The sequence below is a fragment of the Oryctolagus cuniculus genome, chromosome 16, assembly GCF_051225735.1.
Source record: "Oryctolagus cuniculus isolate XC-2025 breed Fujian yellow rabbit chromosome 16, ASM5122573v1, whole genome shotgun sequence".
NCBI lineage: Eukaryota > Metazoa > Chordata > Mammalia > Lagomorpha > Leporidae > Oryctolagus > Oryctolagus cuniculus.
In genome coordinates, this window is record NC_142882.1 from 74,895,015 (window position 1) to 74,918,030 (window position 23,016).

At 45.1% G+C, this 23,016-nt stretch overlaps 1 protein-coding gene and 1 long non-coding RNA gene across 18 annotated transcripts in view; one reads left to right on the top strand and one right to left on the bottom strand.

Annotated features, from left to right (window-relative positions):
• Positions 1–11,306, bottom strand: part of C1GALT1 (core 1 synthase, glycoprotein-N-acetylgalactosamine 3-beta-galactosyltransferase 1) — a 43,150-nt gene extending 31,844 nt beyond the window's left edge. The window contains exon 1 of one of the 4 annotated variants that reach the window (XM_051852948.3): positions 11,100–11,306. In XM_051852948.3, coding sequence (XP_051708908.1) covers positions 11,100–11,106 — 7 coding nt within the window. In that variant the 5' untranslated portion in view covers positions 11,107–11,306. Of the gene's footprint in view, positions 1–10,552; positions 10,763–11,028 lie in introns of those variants that run through there. The other 3 variants (XM_051852950.3, XM_008261701.5, XM_008261702.5) reach the window with 3 other exon arrangements.
• A 208-nt stretch (positions 11,307–11,514) lies between these two features.
• Positions 11,515–23,016, top strand: part of LOC149121825 (uncharacterized) — a 28,219-nt gene continuing 16,717 nt past the window's right edge. For 2 of the 14 annotated variants that reach the window (XR_016222736.1, XR_016222737.1), the window contains exons 1-4: positions 11,515–13,219; positions 13,372–13,440; positions 16,478–16,620; positions 18,380–18,483. This is a non-coding gene — a long non-coding RNA (uncharacterized LOC149121825). Of the gene's footprint in view, positions 13,220–13,371; positions 13,441–16,477; positions 16,621–18,379; positions 18,484–21,405; positions 21,478–23,016 lie in introns of all 14 variants that reach the window. The other 12 variants (XR_016222739.1, XR_016222740.1, XR_016222732.1 and 9 more) reach the window with 9 other exon arrangements.

Sequence of the window (23,016 nt, forward strand, 5' to 3'; positions counted from 1 at the left end):
GAGTGAACCAGCGGATCGAAGATCTCTCTCTGCGTCCTTCTCTCTTTTTTAAAAAAATATTTATTTATTTGAAAGTCAGAGTTACACAGAGAGAGGAGAGGAGGAGAGGGGAGGGGAGGGAGGGGAAGGTAGAGAAAGAGAGAGAGATAGAGATCGATCTTCCATCTGATGGATCACTCCCCAGATGGCCGCAACAGCCAGAGCTGCGCGGATCCGAAGCCAGGAGCCAGGAGCCTCGAGCTTCCTCCAGGTCTCCCACATGGGTACAGGGGCCCAAGGACTTGGGCCATCTTCCACTGCTTCCCCAGGCCATAGCAGAGAGCTGGATCGGAAGAGGAGTAGCTGGAACTAGAACCAGCGCTCATATGGGATGCGGAGGAGTAACCTACTGCGCCACAGCGCCGGCCCCATGTGTCCTTCTCTCTTTCTCTCTGCCTCTCTGTAACTCTGCCTTTCAAATAAATAAATAAATTTTAAGAAAAAAGAGAGATGCTATTCTTTAAAAAAAAATTAATCTAAGAATCCCTTTAAATTCTTAATGAATAAGGACAAACAGCTTTTGTTTCTGTGGGTTATTTCCATTGATTAGATATTTTAAAGAAATTAAAATGAAGGATTTTTAAGGCTTTACTTTCTTGGGAGGCAGTTTAGATTTGCAACAAAATTAAGAGGAAGGTTTCCTATAGCCTCTGGCCCACCCCCATGCACAACTCTCTTTATTATGAAGTTCCCTCATCAGAAGGCACATTTGCTACAACCAACAGACCTACACTTATACACCATTATCACCCCAACCCAGAGTTCACATTGAGTTCACTCCTGCTGTTGCATATTCCATGGGTTTGGACAAATGCATGATGACATGCCTTTAATACTACAGTATCAGAGTATTTTCACTGACTCTAAATACCTCTGTGCTTAAACCTCAGAAGCTCCTCAATCATGACAGAGTTTTCCCAACAATCCCACTGTGAACTGAAAATATAAGCTAAAAAATGCATTTTAAGTATCTACCAAACATCACAGCTTAGCCACAAAGTAAATCGCTGAGGACTAGTTTACTCTCATGATCACCTGGCTTACTGGGAGCTGTGGCTCACTGCTGCTACCAGCATAACAGGACAGCAACCTACCACACAGCACCAGCCCAGGAGCTAGTAAACTTCAAAGTCTGAAGCACAGTTTCTACTGAATGTGTATCCCTTTCATACTAGGATGAAGTAAAAAAAAAAAAATCCTAGGTTGAACCACTGTAAATCAAGGACACTCTGTTTATTCATAAAATTGGAATGATTGACCATCACCCATTTCTACAACCCGTTTTATGGGAACTAACTATACTTTAAAAATTACCTTTCTCTCCGTCTCTTCTTCTCACTGTCTGCAACTCTACTTCTCAAATAAATAAAATCTTAAAAAAAAAAAGGGGGGGGGGGTGGTGCCATGGTGCCGTAGGTTAATCCTCCGCATCCCATATGGGCACCTGTTCTAGTCCTGGCTGCTTCTCTTCCAATCCAGCTCTCTGCTATGGCCTGGGAAAGCAGCAGAAGATGGCCCAAGTGCTTGGGCCCCTACACCTGCATGGGAAGACCGGGAAGAAGCTCCTAGCTCCTGGCTCCTGGCTTCGGATCGGCACAGCTCCAGCCATTTGGGGAGTGAACCAACAGAAGGAAGACCTTTCTCTCTGTCTCTTCTTCTTACTGTCTGTAACTCTACCTCTCAAATAAACAAAATCTTTAAAAAAAAAATTAAAGGATTGGGGCCAGTGATGTGGCAGAGGTAAAGCTGCCTATTGCAGCGTCAGCATCCTATATGGACGCCGCTTCAAGTCCCAGCTGCTCCACTTCTGATCCAGCTCTCTGCTATGGACTGAGAAAGCAAGTTCTTGGGCCCCTGCATCTGCATGGGAAACTTGGAAGAAGCTCCTGGCTTCAGAACGGCGCAGCTCCTCTGTTGTGGCCATCTGGGGAGTGAACCAGATGGAGACCTCTCTCTTTCCCTCTCTCTGCCTTTATGTAACTCTGTCTTCCAAATAAGTAATCTTAAAAAAGAAATCAAAGGAGTGTCACTGCTTTAGGTTTTTCAAATCTTAATGTTTGGCTTAACAGAAAACAGCTGGATCTGGAATTCTATATCTCTTCCTGCATTCAATCTGTTGGATATCACATATCATGTAGTTTCTAGAAAACCTGACAGTATACTTGTGAGATAATGAGTGAAAAAAATCAAATGACATCTTGATATTAGTATGAGTAGTTCTGACTTTATGAACCTACAATGGTCTCACAGAGACCTAGGTTTCTCTGGACCACAACTGGAAATAATTTCATTAATATGACCCCAAAATTTCCCATCCAAAAATACTGAATGGTGACTGCTAGCTTGAGGATCATGAAATTAAACAGAATGGAAACTTGAGAATTCTTTGGAAACTTCAACTTCCACGTCTCACAGAAATAAGGGAGCATGTTTTTATGTTTCATTCGATTTACATTCAATTTCTTAGCGTAAGCTGTAACCAGGCATGGAAATCCAGTCTGAGTGTTGGCTACTATGCAGTACATGTGAAATGAAATCTGTATGTCACTTTCTACTCTCCCCCGTCTTCATTTTGATATAATAAAGTGGTGCAACGTATCACTAACTTTGGATATCACAGAAGCAAAAAGTATCTGTGGACTCATAGCACACTAGTAAGCCATTCTCACATTTTGATCTTCTGAACTTGGTATTGGTGGGAATATTGGTATTTTTTTAAAAATGCAATCACAGTTTGAGATTTATACCCTTGATTTTAAATTTGACTGCAAGTTTTTGGGAATCTTTTCGAAGGAAGGTGTTCCTGTGCTGTTGGTTGAGTACTTTTTCACATGTCAAATACAGATGCTCTTCCTCGTACATTGGAATTCCCTCCCAATCCTAAGTCAGAAAAGCACATTTAATACTCCCAACACACCACTGCAAAGTCAAAAAAACATAGAAGTGAACCACTGTTAAGTCCAGATGCTCCGTGACTTTCTATCAAACTCCTATTAAGCTTTCTATCAAAGTCAGAGGCAACTGGGGACCATCTGTACTGTACTAGGGAATAAGGAAATACTTATTGGTGTATTTTCTTGTTTATAGGATAAGCTCCCAGAAGGCAAAATATAATATCTGCATAGTAACATTCAAGAATATTATAACTGAAAAATATTAAATGTGATGCCCTGATAATGAAAGAAAATAGCTATAGAGAAGGAAATGAGACCTTAAGGCAGGAAGTGGGAAGAAAACAGTTAGAGAACACAGAAAGCAAATAGCAAAATGACAGAAGGGCTTCCTTATTAGTAATTACATTAAATGTAAATGGAATAACCTCTCTATTCAAAAGGCAGATATTGGTCGAATGGAAAAATATCCACCTACATATGCTTTCATTTGTTTCTAAGGACTTTCTAATTTGTCCTTTGATCCATTGGTTAATTTTCTTTTAAAAAAAAAAAACTGTATATCAGTCTAGAATACTGCCTTCTATTTTTCTTTTTCTTTCTTTAAAATTTATTTATTTATTTCAAAGGCAGAGTTACTGAAAGGAAAGAGGGGGGGAGGGAGGGAGAGAGAGAGACAGAGACCAATCTTCAATCCACTGGTTCATCTCCAAATGGTTGCAGTAGCTGGGGACGTGTCAGGCCAAAGACAGGAACCAAGAGCCCCATCTGGATCTCCCACATGGGTGCAGGGGCCTCAAACACTTGGGCCATCCTCTGCTGTTTTTCCCAGGTGCATTAGCAGGGAGCTGGATCAGAAGTGGAGCAGTCAGGACTTGAAACGTACTGCAGGCAGAGGTTCAGCCTTCTATGCCACAAGGCCAATTCTGGTTGTTTAATTTTCACAAATTTCTGTATTTTCCAGTTTTCCTACTGTTACTGATTTCTAACTTCATCATGTTGTGATCAGAGAAGACACTTTGTAGCCTATCCTTTGAAATCTATTCAGACTTTGAAGACTAACTTAGTTTATCCTGGGAAATGTTCTTTGTGTACTTGAGAAGCATATGTACAACACTTAGTGGGTAGAATGTTCTGCATTTGTCTGTTAGGTTTAGTTGATTTATTGTGCTATTCAGATCCTCTATTTCCTTCTAACTATTCATTATTGAAAGTGAGGTACTGAAATCTGCAAGTATTATTACATAACTATCTGTGAGTATGTGATAAAGTATTAGTATCCAAAATATACAGAGAATTCCTAAAATTCAACAAAACATCAACTGATTCAAAAATGGGCAAAGGACTTCAATAAATATTTCTCCAAAGAAGATGTGAAATGACCAATAGCATAAGCAAACATGTTCAATACCACTGCTCATTAAAAATACAAATTAAAACTACAATGAGATGCCACCACGTACCCACTATGATGGCCACCATCAAAAATCAGAAAATAAAGTGTTAGAGAGGATTTAGAAAAACTGGAACCCTTGTGCAGTGTTAGTGGGAATGTAAAATGTTTCAGCTACTGTGAAAAACAGTACGGCAATTTCTCAAAAAATTAAAAATAAAATTACCATATGATCCAGCAATTCTACTTCTGGGGGTATACCCTCAAACTTGAAAGCAGGGTCTCAAAGAGATATTTATACAACCACATTCATAGCAGTTGTATTCACAGTAGCTAAAAAATGGAAGCAAAACAAGTGTTCAACAAGTGGACAGACAGAATGGAATATCCACATGCAAAAAATGAGCTATCTTGGGGATGGGACTTAAGTCTAAACACAAAATTCATTTATCTTTTTTAAAATTTTCAATTACTAATTTTTCATTTTTTTGAAAGGTACATAGAGATTTTCCAATATTCCATTGCTACTTCACCTCCTAAATGGCTGCAACAGCCAGAGTTGGGTCAGGCTAAACCCAGGAGCCCAGAACTCAATCCAGGTCTCCCGTGTTGGTGGCAGGGAACCAAGTACTCAGCCATAATCTGCTGCCTTCTAGGGAATGCAGGCAGCAGTAGGAAGCTAGATCAGAAGCAAAGGAGCTGGGACCTGAACCTGGTACTCCAATACGAGATGCAGGCTTCTAACCCACTGTGTCGCATGCCCACTCCCCGTTCACATTTCCTACACACACAGGTTGAAGGTAACTTTATTCAGTATTTCTAGTGCACCTGCATTCTGACTGCAACCTGTCATCATGAGGTCAGGTATGGAATTTTCCACTTGAAGCATCATGTCAGTGCTCAAATGTTTCAGATTTGGGAGCATTTCAGACTCTGGATTTCAAATTCAGAGATGTTTAACTTGTAACATCTCCAAATGTTTCTAAGATTTTAATGTTTTTAAAATGAAACAAAAACTGGAAAACATCTTTTTGTATTTTTGTTATCACGAACTGAGATTTTCCAAAAACTCAGAAGCTAAGACTACTATAAAAACTAAATTTATTCTTCGGATAAAATTCTGGCAATGATACTGTTGGCCAAAGGTATGTTTCTACATAAAATGAGTGTATAAAAATACTAAAAACTGCTATAAATAAAAAGACAAATGATCGACCCAATATAAAAATGGATAAAGAAAATAGGATTCACAGAAACAGCCTCACCTTCTACTACTCCATACCTTCTAATTCACGCTTCAGCAATCCTGCACTAGCAACAGTTGCTTCAGCACACTGACCCAGTCAGCTTGTCCATGGCTGCTGTCTCTTCCCTCCACTTCCCTCAGCCTCCTCAAATCTCTTAACCTTGGCAACCACTGATATCGCGAGCTGGAAAATTCTGTTTTCTGAGCTGTCCTGTTCACTTTAAGACGTTTATCAGCAGCGCTGCTGGCCTCTACTTACCAGATGCCAGTAGCAGTCTCCCTCATTATGATGTGCAAGAATATTTCGAGACTGCTAAATGTGTCCTGCGGAGAGAATCAGCCCCAGTCAGGAATCACTCCGCCAACTTGCTAAACTTAAGTTTCTCTTTTGTACATAAACCATCTCAACAAGCATATATAAGGGCCGGCACTGTGGCATTGCGATTCGAGTCCCAGCTGTTCTACTTCCTATCCAGCTCTCTGCTAATGATGCCTGGGAAAACAGAGGAAGATGGCTCAAGTCCTTCGGCCCCTAGCTCCTGGCTTCAGATCAGCCCAGCTCTGGCCATTGAAGCCATTTGGGCAGTGAACCAGTGGATGGAAAATCTTGGGCGTGAGTGCTAATTCTGCCTTTGAAATAAATCAGTAAATCTTAAAAAAAAAAAAAAAAGAATATATAAAGACTACTTGTACAACTAGTTGATTTTCAGGAGGCCAACTGAGTGAGCTAACTACAGTAGGAGTAAAAAGCTTAGCTTTCCCTATACTCTGCATATTTTAGACTATACCTTTTCTCACCTCTCCACTAATAGCACCTTGGTCTGAGCCATCCCCTATTTATTTATTTTTGAACTACTACAACTTCCTTCTTCCTCTACCCTCAGTCCGTTTTCACCAGTGGCTAGAATGATCCCTTTAAAACTGAAATCAGATCTTGTTATTCATTTGCTCAAAACCCTCCATTGTCTTCCTAACCTCACTCAGAAAGCCAAAACCTTAAAATGACCTTCAAGCAACCATCAAACTACTCCATCCCTTTCTTTCTGGTCTCTTCCAGCATCTGCTGGTTTTGTAGGTCAAAAAGGGACAAATGGCAGCAACTTCATCAAATGGAAATGCAACCTGTTTCCCACACTATATTTTAATGCAGGACTCCCTGCTATGCCTTAAACACACTTTCTGTTCCCTGCTGGGAACACAACCCAGACAGTCACAGGGATCACTCCCTATTTCAGTTCATTTACCTCTCAAAGGGTCTTCCCTGGTCACCCTTTCCATACCCACAGCACCTATTACCATCTAATATCACTTATTTATTAATCTTGTGTACTGTCTTTTCCATCTTCTTCAGTGGTTCTCCAACCTGAAAATGCCTCAGAATTACTTGGAAGGATAGTTACAACAGCTTCCTAATCAAGAGATCGGGACAGAGTCTGAAAATTGGCACTTGTAATACATTCCCAAATGACAGTGATGCTGTGGATCCAGAGACCACATTTTGATACCAGTATTTCAAACCATAGGCTTGATGAGGCCAGGATTTTTGTCTATTCACTGTTTTATCGCTAAGACAGGGCACACAATGGGCACTGGCATATGTAAGTGGATACCAGTATTTCCTTTGTTCCCACTGTATCCTCTAATTCAGTCTGTCACATGGTGCTACACACTACACTTACTGAACACTGCAAAAGATAAATTATATAGTTGTTATGGGTTACATTGTGAGGTTTTTAAATTTTATTTTCCATTTGAAAGCAGCAAGACAGACAGAGAGAAAGAGACAGAGAGAGAGAGAGAATCTTCCATCTGCTGGTTCACTCTCCAAATGCCCCCAAAAGCCAGGGCGAGGCCAGGCTGAAGGAGCCTGGAACTCAACCACATGGATGGCACGGACCCAAGTACTCCAGCCATCACCTACTGGCTCCCAGGGTGTGCATTAGCAGGAAGTTGGGGTAAAGTGGAGGAGCTATGACTGGAGCCAAACACTCCAATATGAGATGTGGCATTTAAACCACTGCACCAAAGGCCTGCCTCTGTGGGCTACATGGTACCCCCCATGTTGAAGTCCTAACCCCAGTACCTGATGCATATAACCTTATTTGAAAATAGACTATCTACAGACATAATCAGGTTAAGCCAAGGTCATCAGGGTGAACCTTAATTCAAAATGACAGATGTCCTTATAAACAGAAAGCACCCTAAGAAGACAGCCACACAGAGAATTCTCCATGAGACAAGAGAGGCAGGGAATGAAGTGACACAGCTGCAAGGCAAGGGATAAGGAGGAATGCCAGGCAGTGACACCTGAAACTAGGAGGCACGGAACACATTCTCCACCAGAACCTTGAGAGCTGGGCCTGCTCAACCTCATGCTTCCAGACATCCAGCCTCCAGAACTGACACAAAGTCCTGTTGTTTTAAACTGCCCAGTTTGTAGAATTTTATTAACAGCACTTAAGAAAACAAGAATGAAGAATGCAAAAGACTACATCAAGCTGTATAATTTCAAATTATCCAACTTCTACAAGTTTAAACGCCATTTAATACAAATATGGGCATATAGCTCTCATTGTTAACTAATCAGATCTGTTTCCAAATCAATGTGCCCCATGGGGCCGGCGCCAAGGCGGGGGCGGCATCCTATATGGGCGCAGGTTCTAGTCCTGGATGCTCCTCTTCCAGTCCAGCTCTCTGCTGTGGCCCTGGAGGGCAGTGGAGGATGGCCCAAGTGCTTGGGCCCTGCACCCGCATGGGAGACCAGGAAGAAGCACCTGGTTCCTGGCTTCGGATTGTAGCGGTCATTTGGGGAGTGAACCAATGGAAGGAAGACCTTTCTCTCTGTCTCTCTCTCTCACTGTCTAACTCTATCTGTCAAAAACAAAAACAAACAAACAAACAAAAAAACAAATCGATGTGTCCCTTAAATGCGCAAAGCAGCTCTTACTATAGGTGCCAGATGATTTATTCATTTTGTTTTCTTCTACTTTCTTATAGGCTTCTTTACATCATAAATACCACCTTATTTATACATATTTTTTTCCTCCAAGATATACTTCTTAACTTCATACTTTACAGATTCTGGTGTGTTTTCCCTCTAGACACTTGAATTAGGTGCAAAATAAAAAGGTAAGTACACACTGGACAAGACTAAGATAAAATGCTAATTTCTCCCTTCACAGGACATTTTTTTTTTACTTTTTTTTAAAGAATGACCTTAATCCCACTAATTTTGGGTAAAAAAAAGTGTCATTCCTTTCTTTCAACCTTGCGGTAAGATGTACACTAGCGTTTCAAGTGTGTTTTGAAAAAAAAGACAGTTGTATTCAGAAGCTTCAGCTTTTAGGCGTATCTGAACTGAATTGCAGCATGAAGCTATTTATTTTCTATTTAAAGTTGACTTATAACTGCATTGTCACAAAAATTCCAATGATTTTACCACAAAAACTCTACTTACCATGGTTTATAAAGCTAAACTATACTCATAATGCAATTTTATTTTTTATAAAAATGAACATACAAATAGTATATAGCATATACCCAGTGATACACTTTTGTATTTCTATGATTAGGCAAACATTTAATTCATTACACGTACTTCTATGTAAGTTTATGATTAAAAACTAAGAATTTCTGGATGGTGACTTTACTTAAAAATATAAATAGTAAAATATTAAAAAGCCTAATTCTGAAAAACTTTAATGGCGACTGGCATTGTGATAGGGCAGGTTAGGCCACTGCTTTGGATACTGGCATCTGGTGTTGAAGTGCCTGCCTATTGGGAGTCCCGGCTTCCTGCTATGTGCCTGGGAAAGCACCAGTCAGGCCGAGCACTTAGCCCCCGCCACCCACGTGGGAGACCTGAACAGAGTTCCGGGTCCCGGCCTCGGCCGGGTCTAGCCTTCCCTGTCCTGTCACTGTTGCAGCGATCTGGAGAGTGAGCCTGCAGCTGGAAGACATCACTCTCTCTCTCTGTGGCTCTGCCTTTCATAGAAATAAACAAACAAATTTATATTTCATATAAATAAACAATAAAACAAAAACCTTAATGACTAATAACCACAGAATATTTTTAAATGACACAGAAGCACAAATTCTGGACAAACTGTAAGAGGCATTTAATTGTTCCCCACTAGTACTGAAAAATCATTTTCTTTCCCTATGAAGAACTCTCAGTGAGTCATAGCTTCCTTACTAAATCACTGTTTTACTTAACATATGGTGAAAAGAGTTAACTGTTTGGTAACTTGAAACTTTATATTCACTTAAATTGTACATCAACATATACCAAGGCTGGCAGAAAATAAGTCTCGTTTACTACATACAATGCTTAGAACACACAGCCCTCCCGTGCCTAAGGCTCCTTACACATTTATCTGATAAGAGTGTGCCAAGCTGTCACCTAAACACCTTCCACAAACTCCCATTGCCACCTTCCAAACTCACACCAGAATTAAACAACTTGAAATTACGGACGACACTTCTTCCGGGCATCTGGACAGAGCTAACTGTGTCCCATGGCCAACTGTCATAAATCAATATATTCCTGTCCCTCACACACTGGCCTAATTATTCATTGACACATTAACGTCCTAACTTCATATCTATCTTTTAAACTCAGAACGCAATCAGTGCACCGCCGGCGTAAGAGTGTACTCTTAAAAGGAAATACTGTGACATCCACCAATTACTCGGAGAGCAAGGTTACACATCTCATCAACTTTTTCCAGAACGCGTGTTCTTGTTTTTTTGTCGCTGAAGTTGTTTTCAATGACTGGGGGGAGTATACAGAATAAACGGGTGTATTAAGAATCCCCATCCCTAAATTAAAGTCATCATTAAAACACACATTTATGGAGACTCAAAGCTGTGCGCACAACTTCCATCCGCTGCGAAACCCATCACACTTTGCTGGGGGAAAGGGAGAGGCAAAATAATAATAATAATAATAATAATAATAATAATAATAAAATTCCCTCTCACCTCCCCGCAGAAGGGCCCCCGGGACACACCTGCCCCGCTCACCGGGTCAGCGGCGGGGAAACTTACAGGCACACCTCCGCGGCTGGCACACCCGACGATCCCCACGCGCCCGAGCGCGCTCCAGGCACTTGTGGAGGGCGGCGGCGCGGCGGCTCCGGCCGGAGGGCTCCGCACCTGAGCCCGCGTCCGCCGGACGCTCGGGGCCCGGGGGCGGGGCGTCCGCGGCCCGCGGGGCAGGACCGCTAGGCGGCCCGACGCGGACTCGCGGGGGCCGGGAGGAAGCGCCCGGCGCGGGAGAGGCTCCCCGTCGCCCCCGGGGCGAGCCGCCGAGGCACCGGGAGCAGGAAGTGCCCCGCGCCTCCCTCAGGAGCCCGGCGACCCCCGGCCGCGGCCGCGACCCCGAGACACCTGTTTGGCCGCGCCCGGGCTTCGGTCCCACCCGCGACGCTCCCCACCGCCCCGACACACACACGCACCCCGAGCCGGGGAAGGCGAGGGGAGCCCAGCCCTCGCACCCGCAGCCTGAGGGCGCCTCCGCCGGCCGTACCTGACATCAGCCGCAGCTCCCTCGCGCCCCTCCCGGGGGGCGGAGAGGGGGACGGCACGGGACCCGCGCCCTCCGCTCCGCTGGGCAGCCGCACAAGTGGCTCGTGGCCGCTAGCCGGGGCCGCCCGCTGCCGCCCAGATCAGTCCCGCCGGCGGCGGCGGCGGCGCGGCGGCGGCGGGGGCCGAGGCGGGCCCGGCGCGCGCTCCCGCCCGCTCGCTCCGCCCCTCCCCGCAGCGCGTCCAGGCCGCGGCCCGCCTACGGCGCAGCCGCCACCCAGGGGTCTCCTAGCGCTGACGTCGCGGCCGCCGCACCAGCCCCGGGGAAGGGCGGGGCGGGAGGGGGCAGGGCGAGGCGGGGCGCCGGCGACGTGCGCAGGCGGGGATTGGCCGCCGAGCGCGCGCTCCGCCCTCTGCGAAGGGGTCTGGGAAGTCGGGGCTTTCGGGAGCTGTGGGTTGGGTTGTGGGCCCCTTGGGGCTCCGGTGTTGCCGGCGTCCACGTCTCTGAGTGTGCTGTGGTGCGGGGTCGTGAGCTGGCCTCGCGGCGGGGACTGAGACTGGGGATGCCCTGGCGACCTCTGAGGAAGGGCAGACGCTCTCGGGCTTCGCCGGCCCTTAACCCTGTTCCTGCTCCCGCGCTGTGCCTCAGCGAGAGGCGGCGTGGCCGCTGAGGCGCGCAGACGGGCCCTGGACAGCCAGATGTGGGAACCGGGCGACGCCGCAGCGCGAGCGGCCGGCACACGCGGGCCCCGCGGTTCTGTCGGGCGGTGTCATCGCCGCTTTCCTGGGCACTGGGCTGGGGATCGGGAACCTTCTCTGGGGTAGAGTTAGGGGGCCGACCCCAGGGCTGGGATCGGGAACCTTCTCTGGGGTAGAGTTAGGGGGCCGACCCCAGGGCTGGGATCGGGAACCTTCTCTGGGGTAGAGTTAGGGGGCCGACCCCAGGGCTGGGATCCGGAACCTTCTCTGGGGTAGAGTTAGGGGGCCGACCCCAGGGCTGGGATCGGGAACCTTCTCTGGGGTAGAGTTAGGGGGCCGACCCCAGGGCTGGGATCGGAACCTTCTCTGGGGTAGAGTTAGGGGGCCGACCCCAGGGCTGGGATCGGAACCTTCTCTGGGGTAGAGTTAGGGGGCCGGCCCCAGGGCTGGGGATCGGGAACCTTCTCTGGGGTAGAGTTAGGGGGCCGGCCCCAGGGCTGGGGATCGGGAACCTTCTCTGGGGTAGAGTTAGGGGGCCGGCCCCAGGGCTGGGATCGGGAACCTTCTCTGGGGTGGAGTTAGGGGGCCGACCCCAGGGCTGGGATCGGAACCTTCTCTGGGGAAGAGTTAGGGGGCCGGCCCCAAGGCTGGGATCGGGAACCTTCTCTGGGGTAGAGTTAGGGGGCCGGCCCCAGGGCTGGGGATCGGGAACCTTCTCTGGGGTAGAGTTAGGGGGCCGGCCCCAGGGCTGGGGATCGGGAACCTTCTCTGGGGTAGAGTTAGGGGGCCGACCCCAGGGCTGGGATCGGAACCTTCTCTGGGGTAGAGTTAGGGGGCCGGCCCCAGGGCTGGGATCGGGAACCTTCTCTGGGGTAGAGTTAGGGGCCAGCCCCCTCAGGGAGGAGGTGGGAGCCCGGCTCCCGCTTCCTATAAACTTCCTGCTTAGTGCGCAGGGCACCGCTGTGGGGGAATGTGGGCTCAGAAGCCGCACCGTCGGTCTCCCGGCCTGCGTTCTGGCGCTCGGAGCCCGGACGTCGAGAATTACAAAGACATTTTGGCTGTGGATTCTGGTCCAAGGTCAAAGGGCCGGCCCTGGTGATGGTTATCTTTTCTAGTCCAGAGGCAGCACAGGGCGCCACAAGACAGGAGCCCTAGCCAAGCGGGGTGGTGTAGCACACTCACTCCCCGCAAGCACGTTAATCCACCATCGTTCAAAGGTGATCAGTCCACTGGGAAGGGCAGAGCCCAGTCACCCCGTGGAGGCTGCACCTGGTCACACCTGCGCGTGTACTAAGAGTGAAATTTCGACATCAGTTTCAGGGAGAAGAAGCCACGTTCACGTCAGAGCAGGCTGGAATCTTGGATCCTCCACCTGTTTGTGCCGCTGGCGAGTTACTTAACAACAGACCTGGAACACTGTACAACGTACGTTAGCTATTACGGTTGTAATTTTTCCTTTCATTTGGTGAGGTTCAGCTCGGGCATAGTTTACCCAGATGTGCCCTCAACAGACTCCAAAGTGGTTTTAAAATGTAAAGCCTATCTAGTGATTCTCCTCCAAATGTCCCATTTTTCAGATGAGAAAACAGAGGCCAGCAAGGTCCACTGATAGGCCCACGCTGGAGGCACAGGTATTCTGATGTCAGGTCAGCCTCGTTCTTTCTTCCCTTACCTCTCCATCCCCCTCAGCTGCTGTGGCTGCTGCCTAGCCACACCCCCTTCCAGAGCTTTCCACAGCATCCTTCCACATGGTGAGACAAGGCAAGGAGAGGCATAGAGAGGGCACAGTGTTCCAAGTAGAAAGTAAAACTCAGGACTTTTTATCTCATTTTTATTGCATGGAAAGTTGTAATGAAGGAGGAATAACCCAGTGAGCAAAGATAAGAAACCCTTCCCAGGGTAAGCTCAGCCACGGCCATATTTAGGAAAATGGCTGGCAAAAAGAAATACTGATAAGAACAAGACTGTGTTAAATTACCCCCACCTCATACACACACTTTGTGGTGTGTATTTTTAAATAGCTATTGTATGAAAACAGTACATGCTCTTCCAAATAAAATCAAAGGGTTTAAGCAAAAATGCAGGGAAATTATTATTTGTCCAAACCCCATAATCTAGACATGATCATTTTTAAAATTTTGTGTTACCTTCTTCCAGACCTCTGGAATGAAAAATACATAAAGACATATAAATACAACATTTATATAATTTGGAAACACAGTTCTTTTCTCCCTGTACAATGTGTCACAACATCATTTTGAAAAATAGCATAGCGAGAGTCAGCTTGATGGTACAGCAGGTTAGGCTGCCACCTACAATACTGGCATCTCATATGAGCACTGGCTTGAGTCCTGGCTGCTCCACTTCCCATCCAGCTTCCTGCTAATGTACCTGGGAAAGCAGTGGAAGCTGGCCCAAATGTTTGGGCACCTGCCATCCATGTGGGAGACCCGGATGAAGCTCCTGGCTCCTGGCTTAGACCTGGCCAAGTCCTTGCCTCTGCAGCCATTTGGGGAGTGAACCAGTCAGAGGATGAAGAATCTCCCTCACTCTCTGAAACTCTGCCATTCAAATAAATAAATCTTTTTTTAAAAAGATAGAATAGTATCTGTTAAGCGGATGTACCATCATTTATCTGACCAGTATTCTACTGATTGACATTTGTGGGTGTTTCCAAATGTTTCTATTGTAAATAACTCTTTAGTGAATTGCTATATATATATACACCCTTGCCCAGCTGCATAATTATCTCCTTGGACATATTTGACATTTTTATGAACCAATTCTTCAATGTTATCAACTAGACAAAAGATTGAAAAATACATTTTCTATATGAGACTCAAAACTGACCACAATATCCCATTTGGAACACATTTGAAACTCAGGTAAGCTTTGGACAGTTTTACTGTGTCTGGTGTCTAGTGTTTTAATAAAGAGTGTCAGACTTCCTGGGAGTGGAGAGGTAAACATTGCTAGTTGTCTAAACCAATATCCTTTCTTTCTTACTGGAGAGAAAGCCTGATTTTTTTTTTTAATTTATTTTTGGGATGAGAATGTGTCCTGTTAAAACTTTTCACTTCTCCAGTTTGAGTTACGGCTGGCCAAGTGACCCATCAATGAAATGAAATCATTGTCTTGAAAAGGAACTCAAGGAAAGTATTATAGAAGCAATGTCACCTTAGCCATTCTGCCTGTCCCCGTCTTTTTTGTTTCCTGGAACAGACATGATACTGAAGGTGGAGCAGCTATTTGAGGGTGCTTCAAAAAGTTCTTGGAAAAAAATTCTTGGGTTTAAAAGATAAATTTATTTTATGAAATCCTTGTGTAGTTTTTTTTATAATATATATTTTCTAGTAAATTTTGAAGAGTATGCATGTGTTTCAAATTGATTTGGTGCCAAAATAAACTTAGAAAATAGAACTAAGAATTTTTTTGAAGTACCTTCTTATTTTAACCATAGTTACAGGAGCCACACACAAGGTTGATAGCATAGGAAGCCGGAGGTGCCTGGGTTCATGGTTGTGTTGGGTGGCTGGCTTTTCAGCTCTGCACTGTGCATTTCTGGATTGTTGCATGAGAAAAATTAGTCCCTTCTAAAAAAAGGTTTTGTCATTTGAATTTTGTGATACCAATTGCTACAAAAGATAGGTCCTGTCATTTATTTAACTCTCCATAGAAAATGTTTTCGTAGGGTGAGATGAAAACAGACAAAAAATTCAAAACAATAGCAATACAACATTCTCATCTGTAACAGACTGTTTCCCTGTAAGTACATTATTCTCACAAATAGGTTAACAACTGATTTCATAATAATTAAGCTAACTTTTGTAAATTAATTTATATTTACCTGTATGGTGATTTATAAAACATACCCACAAATGCTTTGTTGCCTCTTTTTTTTTTTTTTTTTTTTTTTTTTTGACAGGCAGAGTGGACAGTGAGAGAGAGACAGACAGAGAGAAAGGTCTTCCTTTGCCGTTGGTTCACCCTCCAATGGCCGCTGCGGCCCACGCGCTGCGGCCGGCGCACCACGCTGATCCGATGGCAGGAGCCAGGTACTTATCCTGGTCTCCCATGGGGTGCAGGGCCCAAGGACCTGGGCCATCCTCCACTGCACTCCCTGGCCACAGCAGAGAGCTGGCCTGGAAGAGGGGCAACCAGGACAGAATCCGGCGCCCCGACCGGGACTAGAACCCGGTGTGCCGGCGCTGCAAGGCAGAGGATTAGCCTAGTGAGCCGCGGCACTGGCGGTGCCTCTTCTTAAAGGGTAGCACTTGCTCCCCCTTAGCTTAAGCTGAATTTAGTGACTTATTCTAATGAAGAGGATGCAGTGGAAATAACGTAGTGTGACTTCTAGGGGAGTTTACCGAACACACCAGCTTGCTTCTTGTTCTCTTTCCGGGATTCCTGACTGGATGGTAGCTTTCGTGTCATAGTCGTACTATGGAGAGGCCTGCGTGAGTCGGTGAGGTTTCCAGCCCACAGCCAAGGAGGAGGAGACCCTTTAGTCCCAGTCAAGCCCTCTAATGGCTGCATAAATCTTTGGTCAGCATGTTTTTATTTTCTTTTTTAAAGATTTATTTATTCACTTGAAAGGCAGGGGGGTGGGGAAGAGAGAGAGAGAGAGAGAGAGATCTATCCTTCCATCCTTTGGTTCACACTGCACACAAATGTTTGCAACAGCCAGGTCTGGACCAGACTGAAGCCAAGAACCAGGAACTCCATCCTGGTCTCCCACTGTGAGTGACAGACGACCAAGTATTTGGGCCATCTGCTGCTGCCTTCCCTGGTGCACTAGGAGGAAGCTGGAACAGAAGCTGAGTAATGTAAGCCCATGAGTGCAGCTTAACCTGTTGTACCACAATACTCCCCTACCCCCATCAACATATTGACTCTAGCCTCAAGAGACTCTGACACAGAACCACACAACTAAGCTGCTCCTGAATTCCTGGTCCACAGAAACTGTGAGATAAAAATGTAAAGGATTATAAACCACTAAATCTGGAGACAGGGGCCGGCACTGTGGTGTAGCAGGTAAAGCCACCACCTGCAGTGCTGGCATCCCATACGGATGCTGGTTTGTGTCCTAGTTGCTCCTCTTCTGATCCATAGCTCTCTGCTATGGCCTGGGAAAGCTCCTCTTCCGATCCATGGCTCTCTGCTATGACCTGGGAAAGCAGTAGAAGATGGCCCAGGCGCTTGGGCCCCTGCACCTGTGTGGAAGACCCTGAAGAATCCTGGCTCCTGAATTCAGATCGCTGCAGCTCTGGCTATTGTGCCATTTGGTAATGAGCCAGCAGATGGAAGACCTCTTCCTCTCACTGTTTATAACTCTACTTCTCAAATAAATAAATAAAATCTTAAAAAAAAAAAAAAAAAACCACACACACACACTTGGATTCTGCTCCCAGTTTTACCACTGATGAACTGAATGATTTATGGCTGGTCACCTAACTAAATCTCAGTTTCCTTCTGCATTAACTGGGGACAATAATCCCAGTGTGCTTCAAAAAGAAGTCATGAGATTATATATACCAGGAAACTTTGAAACCTTCATGTAAAAAAATTCAAAGTTTATTTTCGTGCAAAAAAATTGAGACCCATGCATAGATTTTTCATCATGCTCATTTTCCCTAAACTTTCTGAAAACCTTATAGTTATGGACTTTCAAGATTTTATATCACAGTAAACTTATCTTTCCTTTAAAAAAGATTTACTTATTTATTTGAGAGGCAGAGTAACAGAAAGAGAGAGGGAGAGACAGAGAGAAAGGTCTTTCATCTGCTGGTTCACTCCCTAAGTGGCTGCAAGGGCCAGAAGTAGGCTGATCTGAAGCCAGAACCCAGGAGCTTCTTCCGGGTCTTCCATGTGGATGCAGGGGCCCAAGTGCTTTCCATTTTCCACTGCTTTCCCAAGCCATAAGTAGAGAGCTCTATCAGAAGAGGAACAGGCAGGACACAAAACTAGTACCCCTATAGGATGTCAGCGCTGCAGGTGCAGGCTTAGCTTACTATGTCACAGTGCCAGCCCAGACAATAAACTTATCATTTAATTCCTTTTTTTCATGAACATTTTTAAGTGTCCTAGTATGTGACAGTAACTCCAAAGCATTAATGAGTGTTAAATTAGGCTAATGACATCTACTTATTTTATTTTTAAACAATTGTGCATTAAAATTTTCATCTGAAAATACTAAGACTTTTCCTTCAAGAGCTGGCAGTTTATTTAGTGATTTTACTGTGTACCTTTTAAAAATAGTGGCATTATTCATAGCAAGCAGTTTGGATTTAAGAGTATAACAGAACGGTAGCTTATTAAATGTCAGATCCCATTTTAATAGCCTGTTGAAAATTTATTGCACTTTAAAAAGCGTATGTAATTATGACTGGCTCCTTTTTCTTTTCATGAATTAATTTGTGACTGTGGCAGAGTATCTGCCCTCTTTATAGTAACAGTGGTACTTAAACATTCTTAGTAATAAACTTATATCTAACCAATAATTTGGTCTCAGAGTTTATCCTAGAACAAAATTGCACTGAACAGCAAGAAAATGAATGATAGAATATACGTCTTTCTCTTCCAAAGTACAGACGTGGGCCACACAGGGGAAGGCTTTATACACTGGAACACCGGAGGTAGAGATTCTGCAATTATTGACAATACACAAATTGGCATAAGTAAGCTAAGAGGTAAGTGAGAAAGACGAAGCTTAGTGCAAGATTCAATCCCAATTGTGTAGTGAGGGAACTATGCAAACTCCCTGGTTTGGTTGTGTTCTTGTTGTTTCTTGCTTTCTGCTATTCCACTGTGACCCCAAACTATTGGCTTAACTAGACATCAGATTATTTGTAGTTATAGATGTCTCCAGATAGGAAAAGGAAGGATTCTAGGGGGAAAGAGGACAAAGCTTCATGCACAACATTTCCAATATGAAATGGGGAAGTACACGAGAAACAGAAGGCAGGGGAATGGGCTGAGGGACAGCCTTCTGGTGACAGTGTGTTTTCCTGCCCTCAGACCTCATTGTCCAGTCTTCATGCCCTACAGCTACAGCTCCACAAAATCCACCAAGATTCTGAGACTCTTGGAAAGGCTGGGTGGTTTTCTGAAATGACTGACACAGGAATGGGGTAAAGATGGAGGCCAGAGCAGAAGAGGAGATAAGGACAAAAAAAAAATTTAAAAAGTCTAGGAAATACTTTTAACCTCGAGGGAAGAGGACTCAGCATGACTCACAACATATTAGCTTGAGAGCAGGCACTGCTACGTGTGCACTAAGAAACTGGTGTCATCTCAGGAAACGGTCTCAATTTAAGAGGTTAGGTTCCCTGGGTGCCTCTGATTCCCTGCAACAGCATCAGAATATTTCTTAATTGTCTTCCCTTGTGGCTCACCAAAAAGTAGAAAATATTTGTTATAAATGGAATGGGTGAAGTTTGCTTTAGTTTGAAATCCCAAAGGGGTAAATTATTTATAAGTGTATTTTCTGCTTCTATTATTGTAATGAACTAACTAACTGACTTACAAATTTTAGCTGCATAATTTTCCTCTTTTCTTTTAAGTTGTATTTCTTTATTAAATTTTATTTAAGATGTGCAAATTTCATGTATTTCCTATATACATATTTAGGAACATAGTGATACTTCCTACACTACCCTCCCTCCCGCCCACAATCCCTCCCTTCCCTCTAACTCTAAGTAGGGACCTTGGTAGACACTTTGTAGGGTTTTCGGCACTCTTTTCTCATCCTTTTTCTCTAATGGCCATATACTGGTTGAGTCCCCAGAGCCATGTTTGTGTGGAAGGACCTTTCTTCCTCCCTGACCGTAGCTGAATGCATAGGGCTAGGTCTGTAAAGCAATCACAGTCCACCAGGTCCTCTCTGCTGGGAATGTGGAATTAGGACAAAGAGTTCTTATTCCCTGTTGAACACAAACGGGACTAAAACATGAGTTGTAACCCGATCATGTAACCCTCAAATAAGGGGAAGTTGCTCTGCAGGGATAGAGAGAGTAACACAGTAGGCTGAGAAGTATGGTTGACCCTGGGCTATGGAGCTCCTCCAGCGCAAGAGAAAGAGAGAACAGTTTTCTGGATCCTCACAGATTTCCCCTGGCCATGGTCCTACAGATGGCCTGACTGTTCTTGAGTTCCCTGAATTCCTACCCTATATTCTTATATTGCGTTACATTACACGGGCTTTGTTGCTGTTGTTAAATTAGCTGGCGTGTACAATTTTTCCCATCTTTAAAATACATTTGATCACTTCATTTAAGAGAGATAAAAAGTTCTCCTCATTTATATGAAGTACAAAAGTGTGTTTGAAAGCTTTTGTCTGAAGGAATAACATAAGGCATGTGAATTTATGCAAATATTATATACAAATAGTATAATCTTTTGAGTAAAGAGAGCAAGATGGCAGAGTAAGAAGCTCTAAGCTCTTGTCCTCCCACAGAAACAATGCAAAACAAACAGAAACTCCTAGCACTGATTTGTGAGAACTATGGAAAACACTCCAAAGCCTGCAGCAATCAACACAGCCCTCAATAAAAAAAAAAAAAAAAAAAAAAAAAAAGACACTCCAAAACAATGGGCTTGGTGATTTTACTCATCCTCCCCCTACACACCCTCCTGCATGGGGAAGCTTTCAAACGTCCATCATCTTAAGGTGGCCCCAGAGAGGCAGCTGTTTTAAAAATGGTAGCAGTCTGCAAGCACTAGCAGCTTGGAACTGTTTCCCTAGACCCAGGAAGGAGCAAAACAAACCGTGTTTGCAAATTATTGTGTATGTCTGTTCTAACCAGTCTAGAGATGCTCCCTCTCCCCCACCAAATTCATATGCTGAAGCCGTATTCTCCAACGCGACCACATTTAGAGATGGGGCCCATGAGCAGCTCAGAAGGCTAAGTGTGGGCATAGGGAAGAGCCTGTCAGATAGAGCTGGTACCCTTTAAGAAGAGGAAGAGAGGGGCCAGCGCTGTGGTGCAGCAGGTTAAAGCCCTGGCCTGAAGTGCAGGCATCCCATATGGGTGCCAGTTTTAGTTCCGGCTGCTCTCTGCTATGGCATGGGATAGCAGTAGAAGATGGTCCAAGCCCTTGGGCCCCTGCATGCACGTGAGAGACCTGGAAGAAGCTCCTGGCTCCTAGCTCCTGGCTCCTGGCTCCTGGCTCCTGGCTCCTGGCTCCTGGCTTCTGGCTTCGGATCAGCGCAGCCCTGGCCGTTGCGGCCATCTGGGGAGTGAACCAGCGGATGGAAGACCTCTCTCTCTGTCTCTACCTGTCTCTGTAACTCTGTCTTTCAAATAAACAAACAAATCTTTAATAAAAAGAAAAAAAGAAGAGGAAGAGACCCCAGGGTTCTACCCTGTGTCCCTCCATCTTGTGCGGGCCCAGGGAGCAGGTGGCCATCTGCAAGCCAGGGTGAGAGCCCTCATCAGAAACTGGATCAACCAGAACCTTGGTCTTGGAGTTTTCAGCCTCCTGGACTATGAATAATAAATGCTTGCTTTTGAAGGCACTCAGCCTGTGGTGCTGTGTTGCAGCAGCCCAAGAAGACTGCGACCCTGGTTGCCCTAGGCCTGATGAGAGGTGCTCCTTTCTGTTTTGCCCAGGTCAGAACTTCCTCTGGAAAAGCTGGAAAATACTGCAAACGAATCAACATCCTTCAGAACCTGGGCGCAAAGGTAACAGTTGAGACATACAGAAGGGGGCCTAAGGCCAAAGCTGGAAAGGGTTCCTTTAGCAAAGTGGAACACTCAAAAGCAACCGCATGTGCAGGGGAATTCAGAAAGTCTTGCACCTGCCCAGAGCATGACACATTGTCTAAAAACACCCAAGGAAGCCCTAAACTTTCACCCGGGGCTGATCCCTCGGCACACTGCACATCCAGCTAAGACTTGAAGGAGGCTCTGGCTCAGAGCCAGCTTGTTAAGACTGGGAGAATTCCTGGAATTCAAGAAACTTTTTGTCAAAATTCAGGGGTGGGGAACCTTATTTTCTGCCAAGGGCAACTAGATATTTATAAAATCATCTTGGTCCATACAAACTTATCAAATTAAGAATTAGCTTTCTGTAGATTGAACTTTGAGTCCTGCCTGTGGTAATGAAGTAGGCAGGCATACAGGTTAAAATTGATCAGATTTGTGAGCTGGAAGACCATGCCTTCGCCACGCCCCTTTGTGACTTCACGCCTGATACCTTCGCCATGCCTCTTTATGACCCTACAGTCTACCTGATACCCCACCATGCCCCATGTGACATCAGGCTCTATCTGACCATACCTGAGTGCCCACCTGGCCACAAGCCACTCCCCTGTGGAAAATATATAAAAAGGCAGGGAATGTCGCAAAACCTCTCTCGGCCTCTGCGGTGCTGCCGGTGGTAGGTGGTGGACAGCAGCTCGAGGTGCTTGCTACACGTGGCATTGGCCTGCTCTCCAAGTGGTATGGACGCTACTCCAGCTCCCAGACTTTCCCCTCTCTCCTACCTGAACTAAAGCCTTCACTTTCCTAGATAGGTCTTGCACTAAAAGCTTAAAATGTACCATGCTGCCTCGTTTATCTGTGCCGGTATTTAGAATTCTTCTCTAAATATTAGGCAAGAACCCTCTTGGGCTTATTAATATCGGGGATTTAGTAATAAGCCCGTGGTGAAATCGTAAGGCACCCTAAATTCTGGTAGCGCATGTGGCACCCCGGATAGCATTTCTATGGAACCTAGGGCCACATTTCAGTGTAAATTTTAGGGGGTCTTTTCCGATTTCAGTTACTTTGGCAAGGCCAGATCAGATGATTTTGGGGGTCTTAACATTCCCCACACCGTTAGCTGAACACAAATTAAGGAAAAGCCACTTCAGTGACTACAGCGACAAGGAATGGAGTCTTTACAATAATAGTTTGTGAAAGGCATTAAATAAACGGATTGCCACATCCTTCAACAACCAGAAAATAAAAAATTCCAGGAAAGGGGGGAAAACCTGCTTTCCAGTTACAACATTATGAGAGTCTGATGTTCAGTTTCCTTCCCACCCCCCAAATCACAAGGCATACAAAGAAACAAGAAAATGTGGCCCACTTAAAGGAACAAAATAAATTTATAGAAACTGTTCCCAAGGAAGACCAGACATTGCATTACCACACAGTGACTGTATTGTTTTTGTTTTTTTAAAACTTTTATTTATTTTCATTTTACTTAAGAGGTAGAAAGACAGAGGGAGAATGAAA